At 44.1% G+C, this 15,307-nt stretch overlaps 1 protein-coding gene across 1 annotated transcript in view; it reads left to right on the forward strand.

Annotated features, from left to right (window-relative positions):
• The window catches only part of MAN1C1 (mannosidase alpha class 1C member 1), a 150,481-nt gene that overhangs the window by 50,991 nt on the left and 84,183 nt on the right, over positions 1-15,307 (forward strand). Inside the window, exon 2 of the mRNA XM_077337648.1 lies at positions 13,478-13,574. Coding sequence (XP_077193763.1) covers positions 13,478-13,574 — 97 coding nt within the window. The remainder of the gene's footprint in view (positions 1-13,477; positions 13,575-15,307) is intronic.

A 15,307-nucleotide genomic window follows, 5' to 3' on the forward strand; every position in this document is an offset into this window, starting at 1 on the left:
TCCCCAGAGGGGCAAATAGCAGTGCTAATTATGTACATGTTGGGTAATACACTTTAGAAGTAGATTATCCTGTTCTGCACAGGAAAATCCAGCTGCAAAAGCACATTGAAAGTGCATTATCCAACATGTGAATATTGGACAGGTCTGCCGAGCTGGTTCAGATCAGGGAGATGGCACAGGCACCTCCCCACCTGATCTAAATTGGACCTGCTCATGTTTGGGAATTAAGGTTTCTGTATAGAACTCTCAAAACACATCTGATCTCGTTGGCACAAGGAACATTTATGGTGTAGTTAGGCCTCAGATGATGAGGTAGTCACAACAGAGATGCCTCAGATGATACCACAATGGGTAAGGAGAAGTCCTTGTGTTTTAATAGTACAGGAGGTTAGTGGTGTGTTGATGTGGATACTGACAAAACAATTCTATCAAAGCAAGCTCTTGTTATTGTTTAAGAAGTATGAATAATTTTGAAACTGGGCCTCAAACATCTGAGACTGCCTTCTGAGTTGGAATTCTGGTCTGTCAGACTGTGTCTTGCCTGTTCTGACGGGCATCAGGGTCTCTGTTGGAAGGCCTTCATTTCACTTCCTCCCAAAATCTTGCCACCAATAGAGTAGTCAGAAATTGGACCTGGGACTTTTGCATGCAAAGCAGAAGTTTGCCCACTGAACTATGGCTCTTCTCAAAACAAATTCACAAGGCTTGGTGAAAGGAATTAGAGTCAAGTGGGCACCTGACAAATTACTGAATCAAGATATGATTATGGATGTTTTGAGTTGTTTTTCAAGAAGCCTGAGCACCATTGTAGAGCCACATCCTCTGTGGCAAACTATTGAAAAATGGGATCTGTATCCCCATCCAAATAATTTTGCCTCTAGAGTATGCATAGCAATCATGGAGCAGTGATTGAAAGACTGGGGGAGGGGAAAAGTATCTTTCAGTGTGTACACTACACACAAATGGAGTAAGAACAGCATGTATGAGAACTGTTAAGTGAAATTCTTTTATATATACAAGAGAGAAAACATTTGGCTCTTCCAAGTCTCCAAGCAACATGTTGAAAGTGTTCCATCCTCCGTATGAATCTCAGTACAGAAATGGGGGAACCAAATTAGCAGCTTTCAGAAATTCACTTTCTAATACTAAGGCTTACCGAACGGATGTCCATGGACTACAGTTACCATGAGCCCCTGTTTGGCCACCCCTGCCATAATAGGAGCGGGGAAAACAGCCTTGTTTTGTGCTTGGTTGGTTGAAAGAAGAATTGATTGCAGTTTGTAAATTTGATAAAATTGGGGGGGGGGGGGATAGGCCAAGAACTGTTCAGTCTGTTGATTGGACAAAAATACACCATGACTAATGCCAAAGGAGATTATTAGTCTCTTGTAGCGTCATTGTGAGACTTATAACATTTATTCATTGCTTCATAGCCTCAGTTTGTAGATGTTCTAATGAAAGGAGGGGAAAATGAAATTCTGACCTGAGATTAACCATCAGACTGTGGGTTCGGTGTCCCCTGAAGATGAAACCCAAGTTTATATTTAACCTTATAACATCTAGTTTGATGCTTTATGTAAGCCTAGCATGGTTTATCATCCCTGCCAATGCCCAATTCTGCAGTGTGTGGCCATTAGTACTAGCTACACTTAAAGGTCTTTGGGAACAGTTTCATGAGACTGTAGTTCAGTGGTAGAGCACATGCCAGGTTTTGTGCCCAGTGGTTTGTGGGCAATCATGCCATTCCAGAGGTGGGAGAGTAAGTGGGAATTCTAGTGAATTCTCTGTGTCCCAACATTATTCTCTTTAATGTTTCTGAAGCCCCCTAGTTTGCTGTGGTTTAGTGGTTAAGAGTGGTAGCCTCCAATTTGGAGAACCAGGTTTGATTCCCTGCTCTTCTACATGTGACCAGCTTGGGCCAGTCACAGTTCTCTCAGAGCTCTCTCAGCCTCATCTCCCTCACAGGGTGTCTGTTGTGGGAAGAGGAAGAGAAGGTGATTGTAAGCTGTTTTGAGACCCCTTTGGGTAGTAAAAGGTTGTTCTTCTATACCTGAGGAATACGAATTCCTGAGGAATTCCTGGCCCACAGGAATAAAAATTTGAGGGGCTCAGTGGGCTGCAGTTGGAGAGTCCCACTACTAGACATGTAAAAGTCTGGGACATTTTGAAATCTATTTTTGGGAGGAGAGTACAGAAATTTTGGGAAAACTGCAAAATATACAATACTTATTGTCCTATCAAACCTAAACCAACTTTACTGCTTTAATAACATAAAATGCATCCATAGTAATTACCATATAAAGTTGCAATGTTTGATAATATTTATGGAACTTAAAAGTCATAAAGCCTTTCGTTTTTTACAAGCAAAATTGCAAATATGCTCAGTATTTGAGAGAAAATGCCAAGCTGGTACACCCAATGCTTTTTAGCGATGTACTTAATGTTGACTATCAGATTAGAGAGAGCCAAGTTTACAATGAAACTTTCCTCTGAGACTTTGGGACAGTTTTTGCCCCACTTTTTTCCCTCCAGCAAAATAGGGCAAAAGCTACTTGTTACCCAATTTGTGGGTATCCTTTCTCAGTGATTTGAGGGAGAGGTGAAAAGGCCAACTACAAGTTAGGCCAAAAGGACAAAGTGTCAGGCAACTTTTGAGAAACAAGGAAAGCTCTGCATGCTTCCCTTTTCATGATTAGGTATTCTTCTAGGGCAGGGGGACCCCAAACTTTCTGAGCCTATGGGTACCTTTGAAATTCTGATTTAGTATACCGGGCACTACTGCATATTGGCTTGTCCCAAAATGGCTTTCTCTGGAGGTGGAGCCAGCTGCATAATGGCTGCTGCAGCTTACCTTCACTCACACAGTAAAGAGCCTTGTGTCACAGCCACTGCCAAAGCAGCATTTTAAAAAAAGCACAGCCAATCAGAAGCCTTGCCTAGGTTCTAAAAACACTTGATGGGGACCAGAAAAGGTGTTAATAGATTCCATGGTGGCCACAGGTACCGTATTTCCTATTTTTCTGTTGGGGAAATTGAAAACAGAATGCCTCAGGGCAGAAACAAGGGAAACACAATTTTTCCAAATATTTCTCTCACCCTTTGGATCTCTACCCACTCTGTGAGCAGATCTTGGTTGATTCAAGGCAACAAAACCGCTATTTGTATGGGTCAAAAAAACCCACCTCTGGTCTTCGGGAGTTGGTCCTGTTACTGAAGTGGCTACTTGGACTGGTGAACCAAATGTCAGTTTAGTTGGTATAAAGAAGCATCATATATTATATGCTTAAAGGTAAAAGGTAAAGGTATCCCCTGTGCAAGCACCGAGTCATGTCTGACCCTTGGGGTGACGCCCTCTAGCGTTTTCTTGGCAGACTCAATACGGGGTGGTTTGCCAGTGCCTTCCCCAGTCATTACCGTTTACCCCCCAGCAAGCTGGGTACTCATTTTACTTACCTCGGAAGGATGGAAGGCTGAGTCAACCTTGAGCCGGCTGCTGGGATCGAACTCCCAGCCTCATGGGCAGAGCTTCAGACAGCATGTCTGCTGCCTTACCACTCTGCGCCACAAGAGGCTCTATTATATGCTTAGGGAACTTTAAAATAAAGTTACAAAAATATGGATGAAACTTTTGCTCTAGTTTGTTGTTTTCTTATTCTACAGGAGCATAGAATCATAGAATAATAGAGTTGGAAGAGGCCTCATGGGTCATCTAGTCCAACCCCCTGCACTATTCAGGACACTCACATCCCAATTGCTCATCTACTATAATCTGCCACCCCTTTGCTTTCACAGAATCAGCCTCTCCGTCAGATGGTTATCTAGTCTCTCTTTAAAAATTTCCAAAGATGGACAACCCACTACCTCCCGAGGAAGCCTGTTCCACTGAGAAACTGCTCTAACTGTCAGGAACTTCTTCCGGATGTTTAGATGGAATTTCTTTTGAATTAATTTCCTCCCATTCATTCTGGTCTGTCCCTCTGTGGCAAGAGAGAACAATTCTGCTCCATCCTCCATATGGCACCCTTTTAAATACTTAAAGATGGTTATCAGATCCCCTCTCAGTTGTCTCCTTTCTAGGCTAAACAGACCAAGTCCCCCCAGTCTTTCTTCATACATCTTGGTCTCCAAACCCCTCACTGTCTTTGTTGCTGTCCTCTGGACACATTCCAGTTTGTCAACATCCCTCTTCAACTGGAGTGCCCAAAACTGAACACAGTACTCCCAGTGAGGCCGAACCAGAGCAGGGTAAAGCGGTACCATCACTTCTCGTGATCTGAACATGATACTCTGTTGATACAGCTCAAAATGTTTTATGTATGGTTCTCTGTTATAATGTAAACCGCCCTGAGCCTCCGGGGAGGGCGGTATAGAAGTATGATAAATAAATAAATAAATAAATAAATAAATAAATAAATAAATAAATAAATAAATAAATAAATAAATAAAATCCCAGTTGCCTTTTTAGCCACTGAGTCACACTGCTGACTCACGTTTTAACTGATCCACCTATGGCTACTTCTAATCGGTTTGATTGACTGCCTATGTTATTTCATTACCAAAGCCCCCAAATAGGTACTTTACAGTGTGGATTTCAGAGAGTCTACCTGCCCATGTCAAGTACCACCAGGCTGCTTCTGACTTATGGTAGCCCTTTTAATAAATGACCCCCAGAACCTCCTGCTGTTAACACCCTTGCTCAGTTCTTACAAACTGGGGGCTGTGGCTTCATTTATAGAGTCAATTCATGCAGCTTCTCTTACAATTGAATACATCGCTGCTTGTTTACTTGGCATATGTTTGCTCCACTGCTTCCTCCCAACAAAATTAATGGCCAGCATCACTCTCCTCAGCCTCATTTTAGCTTCACAACAATTCTTGGAAGTAGACCTGGCAGAAATGGGATGAACTGATCCTTCACCATGAGGGGATATGTTGAAACCTGATCTCCTTAGCGCTAGGCCAGGGGTGGCCAAATGTTGGCTCTCCAGATGCCCGTGGACTACAATTACCATGAGCCATTGCCAGCTCATGGTAATTGTAGCCCATGGACATCTGGAGAGGTACAGTTTGGATACCCCTGCTCTAAGCAAACACTTCCTTTTTTGATTTTTAAAAGAGAATACTGGAAAAGTTCTTTTTCTAAATTGTGGGAATATGGAATATTTTATGTGACAGCAGCGGACCAGATTCCAAATGTATTTTAAAAACCAGCACAACCAAATCTTATCAGCTTTGTGACCAATCCAAATGTAAAGGCATTGATTTCAAATGAGCACCAGGATATTCTTTTGGCACTGGTTCTTATTGCTGTAAGTGAAGACAGCATTGTTTTGATTGTGTATCGATAACTTTGGGTTAAAACTGTTAGGGGGAAATGTGCATTTTTGGTTTGGGGGAGGGAAGGAGAATTAAGGTCTCGCTTTTGTATAAGTTGTAAAGCCCTGAGGCTGTCAAAAGCACCACTGATGGGTTTGGGTGACCTACAAGGCACGTGACTGATTTAAACACCTGCTGGCTTAGTCACCTGTGGTGAGTAAAAGTTATATGCAGGTAGCCAGAATGCAATTTTTTGAAAAAGCTGGACATTTTGTTCCTGTTAGACTCAAATCACTGCCATACATATGTATGTCTGTACTCCCAGGCTGGGTGGGAACGAGACTTCATTTGAAAGTCTGAATTAATAAAATAAAAATACAGCCCTTTCTTTACTGAAATGTGAATACTCTAGTAGAAAATGTAATGCACAGATGCAGGGGGAAAGTGACATGAATAAACCTTGAGTCAGCTGAGTGATGTGTACTCAGGAACCTACTGAGAAGGTTGTGTTCCTCTTGTCAAAGAGTACGTTAGGCTGCGAGAGTTAATAAATTCTAGAGGCTGATTCATTCCGGCCTGATATCTAAAGCCGAATGGCTTATTTAAGAAGAAGAAAAAAACCCAAATCCCTTCCTTGTTGGAAGTGGCCTTGAAATCTTAGTGGTATCAGATTGTACTGTTCATGTTTACCTTGTCCATGTGGCCAGCTTGGTTAGAATTTACTTTGGAACATCAGTCTTGACCCCCTTTGCATCAGAGGGGGAGAGAGAAACAAAAACACTGGGCCACTGTGTGCATGGTTTGCGTGTGCCTAGGCTAATTAAAACGGGTTCTGCCAGATGCTAGTAATGCTAGGCTTGGAAAGTGGACAGCTGGAGAGGGAGTCACAGGGACGTACATGGAATGAAAACAATTAGAAGAATCTTGGATGTGCTGAGCCTGGAGCCTCCTGTATTCTGGGAAATCTGCTTTGGACAAGTAGGAATAACCAATGAGTGCCTTCTCAAGGTTGTGTAATGAAGAACAATAATCTTGTAGTGTGGTATAATGTGCACCAGCCATATTCCTAGTCCATGAGGGATTTTCAGCTTGTATTAAGGGGCACGGAGCTGGAATTTCAAGGGCTACCAAGTGAGACTGGCCCTGAGCAGAAAATTTGTCTTGGTGGTTGATGGGAGTTTCCAAATTCTGTGTTTCTCACTAGCATGGGGAAAACAATAGTTTTGTGCATTTGTATATAAATTCAGGGGGAAACAGTAACAGAAAGGGGAAGTGACTAACACACTGCTTCGCCTCTGTGATGCCTTTTCCTGCTGACAAGGACTTCTAGGAACCCTCAGTAGAAGAAAAGCCTCCAGAGAGGATGCATTAAAGAGATGAGGTGGTTCCTGGGGGCAGGAGTGATTCAAGGATTTACGGGGCCCATAGCACCAGAGTCGGTTTAAGGATTTTTGGAGCCCTAGTGAATTACAATTGCAGTGGGATCAGCTAGGCCCTGGGAGCAGAGGAGCCCTCCACAGTGGAAAGAGGTGTCACTCCAAGTCTCCTTAAAGAGGGATAACGGGTGGGGTGGGGAGAGAGGCTATGGCCCTGATCCTTGGTGGGGAAGGCATCATGCAGGGCTCTTGAAGTGCAAGGCCTGTAGCATGTATTGCATGAGTAAACTGGCCCGACTTGGGGGAAAAGGTAAATGCCTATGCTTTTGTATGTGGGTGGCAAACACAAGGTTGGGAATATTGTCTTCACTGACAGGCAGAGTCTGCATCAAGACTCCACTTGACATTGACCTGAATTTGCACATACCTAGGACTGCATACCTAGGACTCAAATACTTTGGCCATCTCATGAGAAGGAAGGACTCCCTGGAGAAGAGCCTAATGCTGGGAGCCATCAAGGGCAAAAGAAGAAGGGGACGACAGAGAATGAGGTGGCTGGATGGAGTCACTGAAGCAGTCGGTGCAAACTTAAGTAATAAATCTGAAGAAGATACCATTTTTTGCCTATTGCCTATTTTCATTTGCTTTTAGGTATCTATGCACATACCTAGCTTGTTGCTGTGTGCTGCTCTTGCTCCTCCTCCTGTAGAGAATCTTGGTCAAAACTGAACCCCTGCTAACTGTGGTGTATGAATAAAGGCATGCCATTTCAAAACCCCACCCTCCTCTCTCTAAAATCACGAGTTTTATTGGGTGGGAGTTCTGACTCCTGTTAATCCAGGTGCCTCTGTTTGTAGAGCACTGGTAACTGGAGTTAGTTTCTACATGGGATTCTGGAAGGAAGAAAGGGGAGGGGGAAATGAGGCATGTTGCAAGCATGGCAAACAGGCTAGGTTCACACATGTGTGGTTAAAAGGGCAGCCGACTGCTGTCATAATGAGTTGGATCCCATGGCCTGCCACAATTCACACCACCTCTAATCTTGTCCAACCCTGGGAAACTGTACTCCCAGTGTTGCAGCTAACAGCTCCATGGAAAACAGATGGGATGAGAAGGTTTTTGGGAAGAGAAGTGGCACCAACTGGTATTTCGGGTGGGGGATTCTAGGCATAAGGATGGGAAAGGTGGTGTAAAGAAGAGCTTTGGACAGCTGAAATTGCCAGAGTTTGTGCTGAATACAGAAGGAGACAGGAAGCAAGGATAATTTCTTGCATGGTCTGATCAGTGATTGAAGGAGTCTAGCAAACTTACATGGGGAGGAGGGGCATTCAAGTGATCTTCCCGATGTGTGGATCTCCAGCCTCCATGGCTGTGATCTTTGTGGTGGTGGTGGTGGTGGTAACCATACATTGAATGTCTTCATTGGGCCAATAAGTACATTTTTGGGACTGCATTGTTCAGCAACTTGCTGTGAAGGGTGTCTGTAAGTTTGCTCTGGACCTAGGTTGCTTGAGGATCACAGCCTCAGAGATCCTGGACAGCCAGGCTGCATTTTTCAAAAGTAAAAAAGCATTGGAGGCTTCATGTTGGTGGAAAAGCTTGGAAATGAACCAGAGTTCAGATCTCAAGGATATTTGTCATTTTCACTTCCCCTGCCAGCTGGAGCCCATCGTGTGAAGGGAAGGGAAGATCCTCTGTTTGTGCGTGTATGTCACTGACCCCAGCGTCCTTCCAGGAAGGCAAATTGGATGATTGCTTGGAAGTCTTTTCCCACCCACGCCGTGCACAGTCAGGGAACTGCTTGTGCCAGAAGGGATCTTCAAGAAGTCATGAGGTCTTTTTCCAGGACCTGAAGATTATTTGTTCTACTTAATGTCTCAGTCTTCCTTTTAGGAAGCTCATGTTGGCTTACCTTTGGGATTTCCAGTGGTTTCTTGCCCATACATAGAAGGCAGACAGCAGATTATTAGGCTGAGCACAGGAGCCAGGGTGGGTTTGTCTGCTACAGGGTGAGCTCTGCTTACCCCCTCTTCACACAGCCTCCATATCAAGGGCTGATTACCATTCTTCCTGTCCCTCTTGCCAGCCTCAGGCAGGCCATCCGTTTCACATTTATCATTATTTTGAAGTGCCTCTAGTGAGTTTGACTTAAAAAACAACAAGTTATTTGCAATCAAAAACTGCTCTGAGAAAGATGGTTTTGTGACTGGCTGGCCCATGTGCCAATCCTTGCTGTGCACTCAAAAACTTCAGCTGGGCATTGAAAGAACAGGTTTTCCCTGAGCATAGTGGCTCAAATTGTAGCTTCACAGTTGAGTTCAGTGCTAAAATTGTGTTTCTTTCTGGACTGCTGAAAGGTAGAATGCCTGTTTTGCATGCAGAAGGCCCCAGGTCCAGTTTCTAGCAAGGTCTGTCTCAAAGGCCTTTGGGCGACAAATGTTGGGGGAAATCTTCTCTGTTCTCCTGAGATTCCAGAGCACACTGCCTGCCAGGGAGGCCAGGAGTCTGCAGCCTTGTTCAGCTGATGGCACGTCAGGAATTTTTAGGGTTATGGACACCTCCACAGACTGTCTTCCATGGCTGTGTGCGAAAGTACAGAATTTTGGGAAGTTCCAAGCCAGATGTCCTATGATAGCAGCTCTTTCTAAATGGCCGCTGCCTTCAAACCCAAGAATGATCCCTCTTGCTCTGCTGAGACAGAGGAAATCAAGGATTGGCTTGATTCTTTCAGGGAGAAAGAAGTGGATGCCCTGAAACATGCCAGGGGACACCATATTGGGGAATATTGTAGTAAAACTATATTGAGCAAGGTGGACCAGCAGGCTAACTTGAGATGTCAGCTCCATATATTCACTCTAAGAATGCAGCCTGAATGAGGCTTTCTTTTCTGGGGTAGATTTCTTTTGACTGAACCATTTATTGAAATAATAAGTAATAACAATTGCTTTGAAGTCTCAGCCAACTGATGGCAACCTCTCGTGGGGTTTTCAAGGCAAGAGGTGAGCAGATGTGGTTTGTCATTCCCTTCCTCTGCATAGCAACCAAGGGCTCATTCCGCACACATAGGATAATGCACTTCCAGTGTGTTTTGGCAGCTGGATTTTCCTGTGCAGAACAGGAAAACCTACTTCTGAAGTGCACTGAAAGTGCGTTATCTATTGTGTGCAGAATAGGCCCTGGTCTCCTTGCTGGTCTCCCATGTCCGACTCTGCTTAGCTCGGATGAGCACAGGCCACCCTGGGCTGCTTGAACCAATACAGTATCCCATTTTCCAAAGAGGAAAGTGGGGTTAGACACACCAAGAGCTACTGTTTCAGACCACTTTGAACTCCACACGCTGGTTGTCAGCCTTAACTTTAAAACAAGATAAACAAAAGCCAAAAAAAAAAGAGAGAGAGACTTTTCCAGGACATTTTGTACTGACACATGTTTACACCATGCCTCATTTTCAGTGTCATCCTTTTATCCTTGCATTGAATTTATGGGAACTTGTAAATATTCTGGCTCACTACAAGGCTTGAAAACCACCCTTGAGCATGTGGTGGAAAGCAGATTCCTGTTGGGATAACAAATCCATTTATTGATCGAAAAGCGGTTGCACATAGATGACAGAATAACTAGTTACTGCTGTTTTTTTTTCTTAGAAAGCTGATGTTTAAATGTTGGACTACATTGAGCACGTGGTCAAAATACGGCCATCCTCAACATGAGTGAGAGCCCACATTCTCAGTATCAGCTGTTTTTCTGAGAACTTTCAGACAGGAGAAAACAATGTCCTCCAAGTTAAAGATGGCATGATGAAACAGGAGACATCCTTAACCATGAACAAAATATCATTGCTACTTCAGATAACAGATAAGCCTACTACAGAAATGCCTTCTTAATCAAAAGCTTCCCGTTGCCACCCTATACAAAAATCTTCTACAAACACCCTGAGAGATCAAGAACAGTTTATGTGCCTCAAGGGGAAACTATATTTCTATCCATTACCTTCTCATAAATCAATTTGCTTTTAAAGAAATTGCTTCTGTCAAATTCAGGACAGAATGTTAATTTTTTCCAAGGTACTTTCATGATAAGCATCTCTGATACTCCTCTTCTGTACAGCTATGTTCAGAACGGTAATGAAACAGACTGGGGCCAAACAGTTTGTTGCTATGCAGGTGTGCTTACTCTTTGTGCTGTCTTTGTGTGTAGACCTTGATTACAAACTTCCTAGAGGAGTAATCAAGCTCTAGTTATCGGTGATGTCCAAATACAGGAACCTTAACAAGCCAAAGTTTGCTTACTCCCCTTGATCCGGATTCCTGGGAAGCAAACAAATTCCAATTGGCTGATGTTCTTGCGTTTGAACACGAGGACAAATTGAAGCTTGACCAAAACAAGCTTCATGCATGGAGGAAGGAAGGAACAAGGAGAGAGGCATGCCCAGCAACAAACTCTGTTCCTTCCTGCCCAGTTGCAGTTTAATAGTTGGTGACTAGCATGTTGTATGGCGCTGACCTTGTAGCACCTCCCCAGGACTCACTCCACAGGACAACCTGCCACTGCTGATCAGCTAGAAGGTGGTGCCATGCCCGCAATTATAGGGGCTTGGGGAAAGCAGGGTGCTTGGTAGAAGAGTCAACACATGATGCTCAGCTCCCCAATGCAAAAAGAGGCTGCCTGACCTTGCTTTTAGCAAGTAGGCTGCCGAGAGAGAGAGAGAGAGAGAGAGAGAGAGAGAGAGAGAGAGAGAGAGAGAATATGCAAGGGGCAAGAAGGGCAGAGATGGCCCCCACACACACTTTTGCTGAGGCTCCAAAGGGAGGAAGCCTTTACCCAGGAAGGGCCAATAAAGTCGAGTGAAGACAGGAGTGATCACCAGGCCCATCTCTTCTCTGGATATGCCTATATGTCAATTTCTTTATTAGTTCTAAGTTTATTTTCCGCCTCTTCCCTTCTGTTTTTGCATTGAAGATTTTATAAAATGAAAGCAAGAGTTTAACTTTTGCACCTGGACAAACATGTATCTGTTTTGGGCCAGACATAAGCGTTGTGTATGCACGTGCACCAGGTGCTGAAGAAGCTATCGTGCAGATTTCTCAAAATGCGCTGTAGCCTACCCAGTCAAATAGTTGGATGGCCGGAGTTCTGCGGTGGCATCATTTCCTTCTTCGAAAAACGGTGAAATTGTGACTTGCTCCAGACTGGTGTCCAGCACCACTTTATTTCCAGACTGAATCTGCTCTGACAATCATTTCCTCAGTTCTGGACTCTCAGTCCCCGGCTTGGAATTAACTTGTTCTTATTTCATTGTGAAGCAAAGGCATGTTTCTTCTCCTGTAAAAAGCATTTGAGTCTCAGGCTTTTCATATCACATACAAAGGCTGACAGTATGAAAGAGAATTCTGAAGAGAAATGGCATCTACGTCACAGTTAATGGGTTTGTGTTTCGCATTAAGGACTTGCAAAAAAACAAGGCTCTTTATGCCTTTGTGTGCTGTGATGACTTCTGGATTGGGGGTGGGGACAGGCAACAGATCTTCAGTGAGTTCCCTCAGCCAGCAAGAGGCAGAAGGGGGTTATAAACACAGCATGTACCAGAGTCCTCTGGCCAGATGGCTCATGTAAGCAAGTCAAGCTACACACTGAACTGTTTTCTTTAAAATGCACTGAATTTCACTTTCTGAGTTTCCATAGAATACTGACAGGCAAAACTATGTTATGTCCACTTTCCCCCTTGCAAAATAGCATCAGGACAGTAATTTGTGAGTGGTGGAAGCGATGAGCACCCCTCCGCTTTACCACTACTTCTCCCCGTGCAGGTTGCCCCGTCCTGACTCTTCTTCTCAGTGAAGTGGGGGCAGATCCAGGTTAGAGTGGCTTTGCTACTCTTTCACTCCCATCTCATTAGCCCAGCCTTCTGGGCTACCTACACAGGATCTCGTTTCGAAGTTCTGCTTTATTCCAGAGGCATAGTGGTAATGCCTAGTTAAGACATAACAGGAAAGCAAAGATTCTGAGGTAGTTAACCCACTGCTTCAGTCTGCAGTTGTTCCATGCCCCTCTGAGTGTGGAGATGCTTGTGGTATCACATGAGCCCTTGCCCTGCAGCCTGAAGTGCTACAACCTGAACAATCAGATGATTTTGTTACTTAAATCTGTGCAGTGTTTTTTTTAAATGTTTCATCCAGCTTCCACTTGTCTTTGCAGTGAATCTTCTCACTCTGAGGGCCCTGGCATCTCATCCATCCAGGTGTTTTCACCACTTTTTCTCCACCGAAGGGACTTACAAATATGCACTCATGCAAGAGTGCACAAGTTCCTTCCTGGGTTGGCCCTGGGTCCACTGGGCTGGCTCACGCAAGCTGTGAGAGACAGGCTAACTGCCAAGGAGGAAGCGGAGATCCCTTTGGTTCTTGTCCGTCAGCTTGTACCTCTGGCCCTGCCTAGGTGTTAATGCCTGTAAGAAGAAGGGGAACAGAAGTGCATCCCAGACCTAGTGCAGCAAACATATATGTTTCTAAAAGTTGCTCTTCCTTGATTTCCCTGCCTTGCTTTTCCTCTGGAACTGCTCATATGTGAAAATGCTTGGGAGTTAGCTACAGAGAAGAGGCTTCAGAGCTAAACTCAGATTAGGATCTGTTATCTTGTGGTTTTATACCTGAGCAGAGATTTATATTCCAGCCCCACTCAGAAACTTGACTCCAATGGCCAGTACTCCGCTCTCTTTTTAATTAAAGGCTTTGGTGTCAATATTTGTGATGTCTGGCTAACTGCTAGTCATGTTCTTTCTCTTTCAGATGATGAAGTTTGCTTGGGATAACTACAAACAATATGCACTGGGGAAGAATGAACTGCGGCCCCTCACTAAGAACGGACACATTGGTAACATGTTTGGTGAGTTGTGTTTCAAGTTACCTTCCATTTCTTTTGAAAAGGCTGCAGAAGGCAATGCTTCTTGACCAGAGAAGCTGGTCTTCCTAAATGTTTAGGAAAGAGAACTTTCTTAGGATAACGTCAGGGTGGTTTGTTTTTTGGTGTGTGTGTTCTTTTATTTTGCAAGACTTAGAGATTTAGAACCTACTGAATACCCCATGAATCTCAACATAGATTGTCTAGTCGCCTTTGCAGATTTTAATCTAGAACATCTCCTTTGATAGATGCAACCTCTAAAATAGGGCCAATTAATTCTCATACTTATGTGGTGAAATACGGTTTATGCAATGTACAGTGACTGTGAAGGAGTTGTTTGGCTAGTTTTGCAGTAATTAGGCTGTGCTGTCAGGCCATCAGCTGGATGACTCCTTTGCTACCCTTCAACAGGTGTAGCACAGCAGAAGCTGAATGCTACTTAGGACTTTGTTCTGAAGTCAGTGTGTGTAGGAGAAATGTCGAATGAAATGGACGCTGGTTTCAGTTGTATAGTCTTTATTTTATGTTGTTTTCATTGAAATCCTACCTTTCTGTTCATTCAGGGCCACCAAGGCAGCTGACAAAACAAACATAAGGAAGTTATGTCATGAAATCAATTAAAAACCAGAGTTAAAAATACATATATGAAACCCAGCACAATGACTATCAGGCAGGAAAGAGGGATCAGCGCGGAAACGCCTGGCAAAACAAAAAAGTTTTTACTTGGTAGTGGAAGATTGTATTTATCAAATTTATATCCTGTTCCTCCTCCCCTGAACAGGACATGAGGCAGCGAACAACATAAAATACAATAGATAACAGTATAAAAGGTCCAATAGAAAATTAAAAAAAATATATAAAGTGATTAAAAATCTACCACAGTTGAAATCTATCAGCTATCAAGCCGGACAGGGTTCATGGATGGTGAGGCCACAGCTGAAGCATAATTTACTGACTGCTTGATGAGTTGCAGTCACCTAAAGGCCACCCAGAAGAAAAGCAGCCCTAAGAAGGGCCTGCAAGGCAAGCACCATGAGGGTCTCTATTAGAAAGGGTTAGACATATCCTTGCAGAGAGTTCTGTATTTTGAGTGCCATGAGGAACCTGCATCTGAGGTTGCTACATACAAATGTCTCTGAGGGGCAGTGAGATTCTGCAGGGGGTACCACAGGGGTCACCCACCTTGTTGAACATTTGGGAACTTTTCAGAATTTTGATAACCGGTTGTAAAGGTAAAGGTAAAGGTATCCCCTGTGCAAGCACCGAGTCATGTCTGACCCTTGGGGTGACGCCCTCTAGCGTTTTCATGGCAGACTCAATACGGGGTGGTTTGCCAGTGCCTTCCCCAGTCATGACCGTTTACCCCCCAGCAAGCTGGGTACTCATTTTACCGACCTCGGAAGGATGGAAGGCTGAGTCAACCTTGAGCCGGCTGTTGGGATCGAACTCCCAACCTCATGGGCAAAGCTTTCAGACGGATGCCTTACCACTCTGCGCCACAAGAGGCTCTTTAACCGGTTGTAGGCACAACAAAATGGCAGCCATGGGTCCCATTATAAAATGTTGTGAAGTTTCATGAAGTGTAAGAGGTTTCAAGCAAAACACCCTTCTTTGGTTGTTTTGGCATGTGTGCTCCTTGCAGTCACAAGGGTGATGTTCTTCTGGGGCTCCTCTGAAGGTGAAGGAAGAATTATGATTGGCTCCTTGTACCAGAAGCA

This window comes from Paroedura picta, chromosome 5 (genome assembly GCF_049243985.1).
Source record: "Paroedura picta isolate Pp20150507F chromosome 5, Ppicta_v3.0, whole genome shotgun sequence".
In the NCBI taxonomy this organism is placed as follows: domain Eukaryota; kingdom Metazoa; phylum Chordata; class Lepidosauria; order Squamata; family Gekkonidae; genus Paroedura; species Paroedura picta.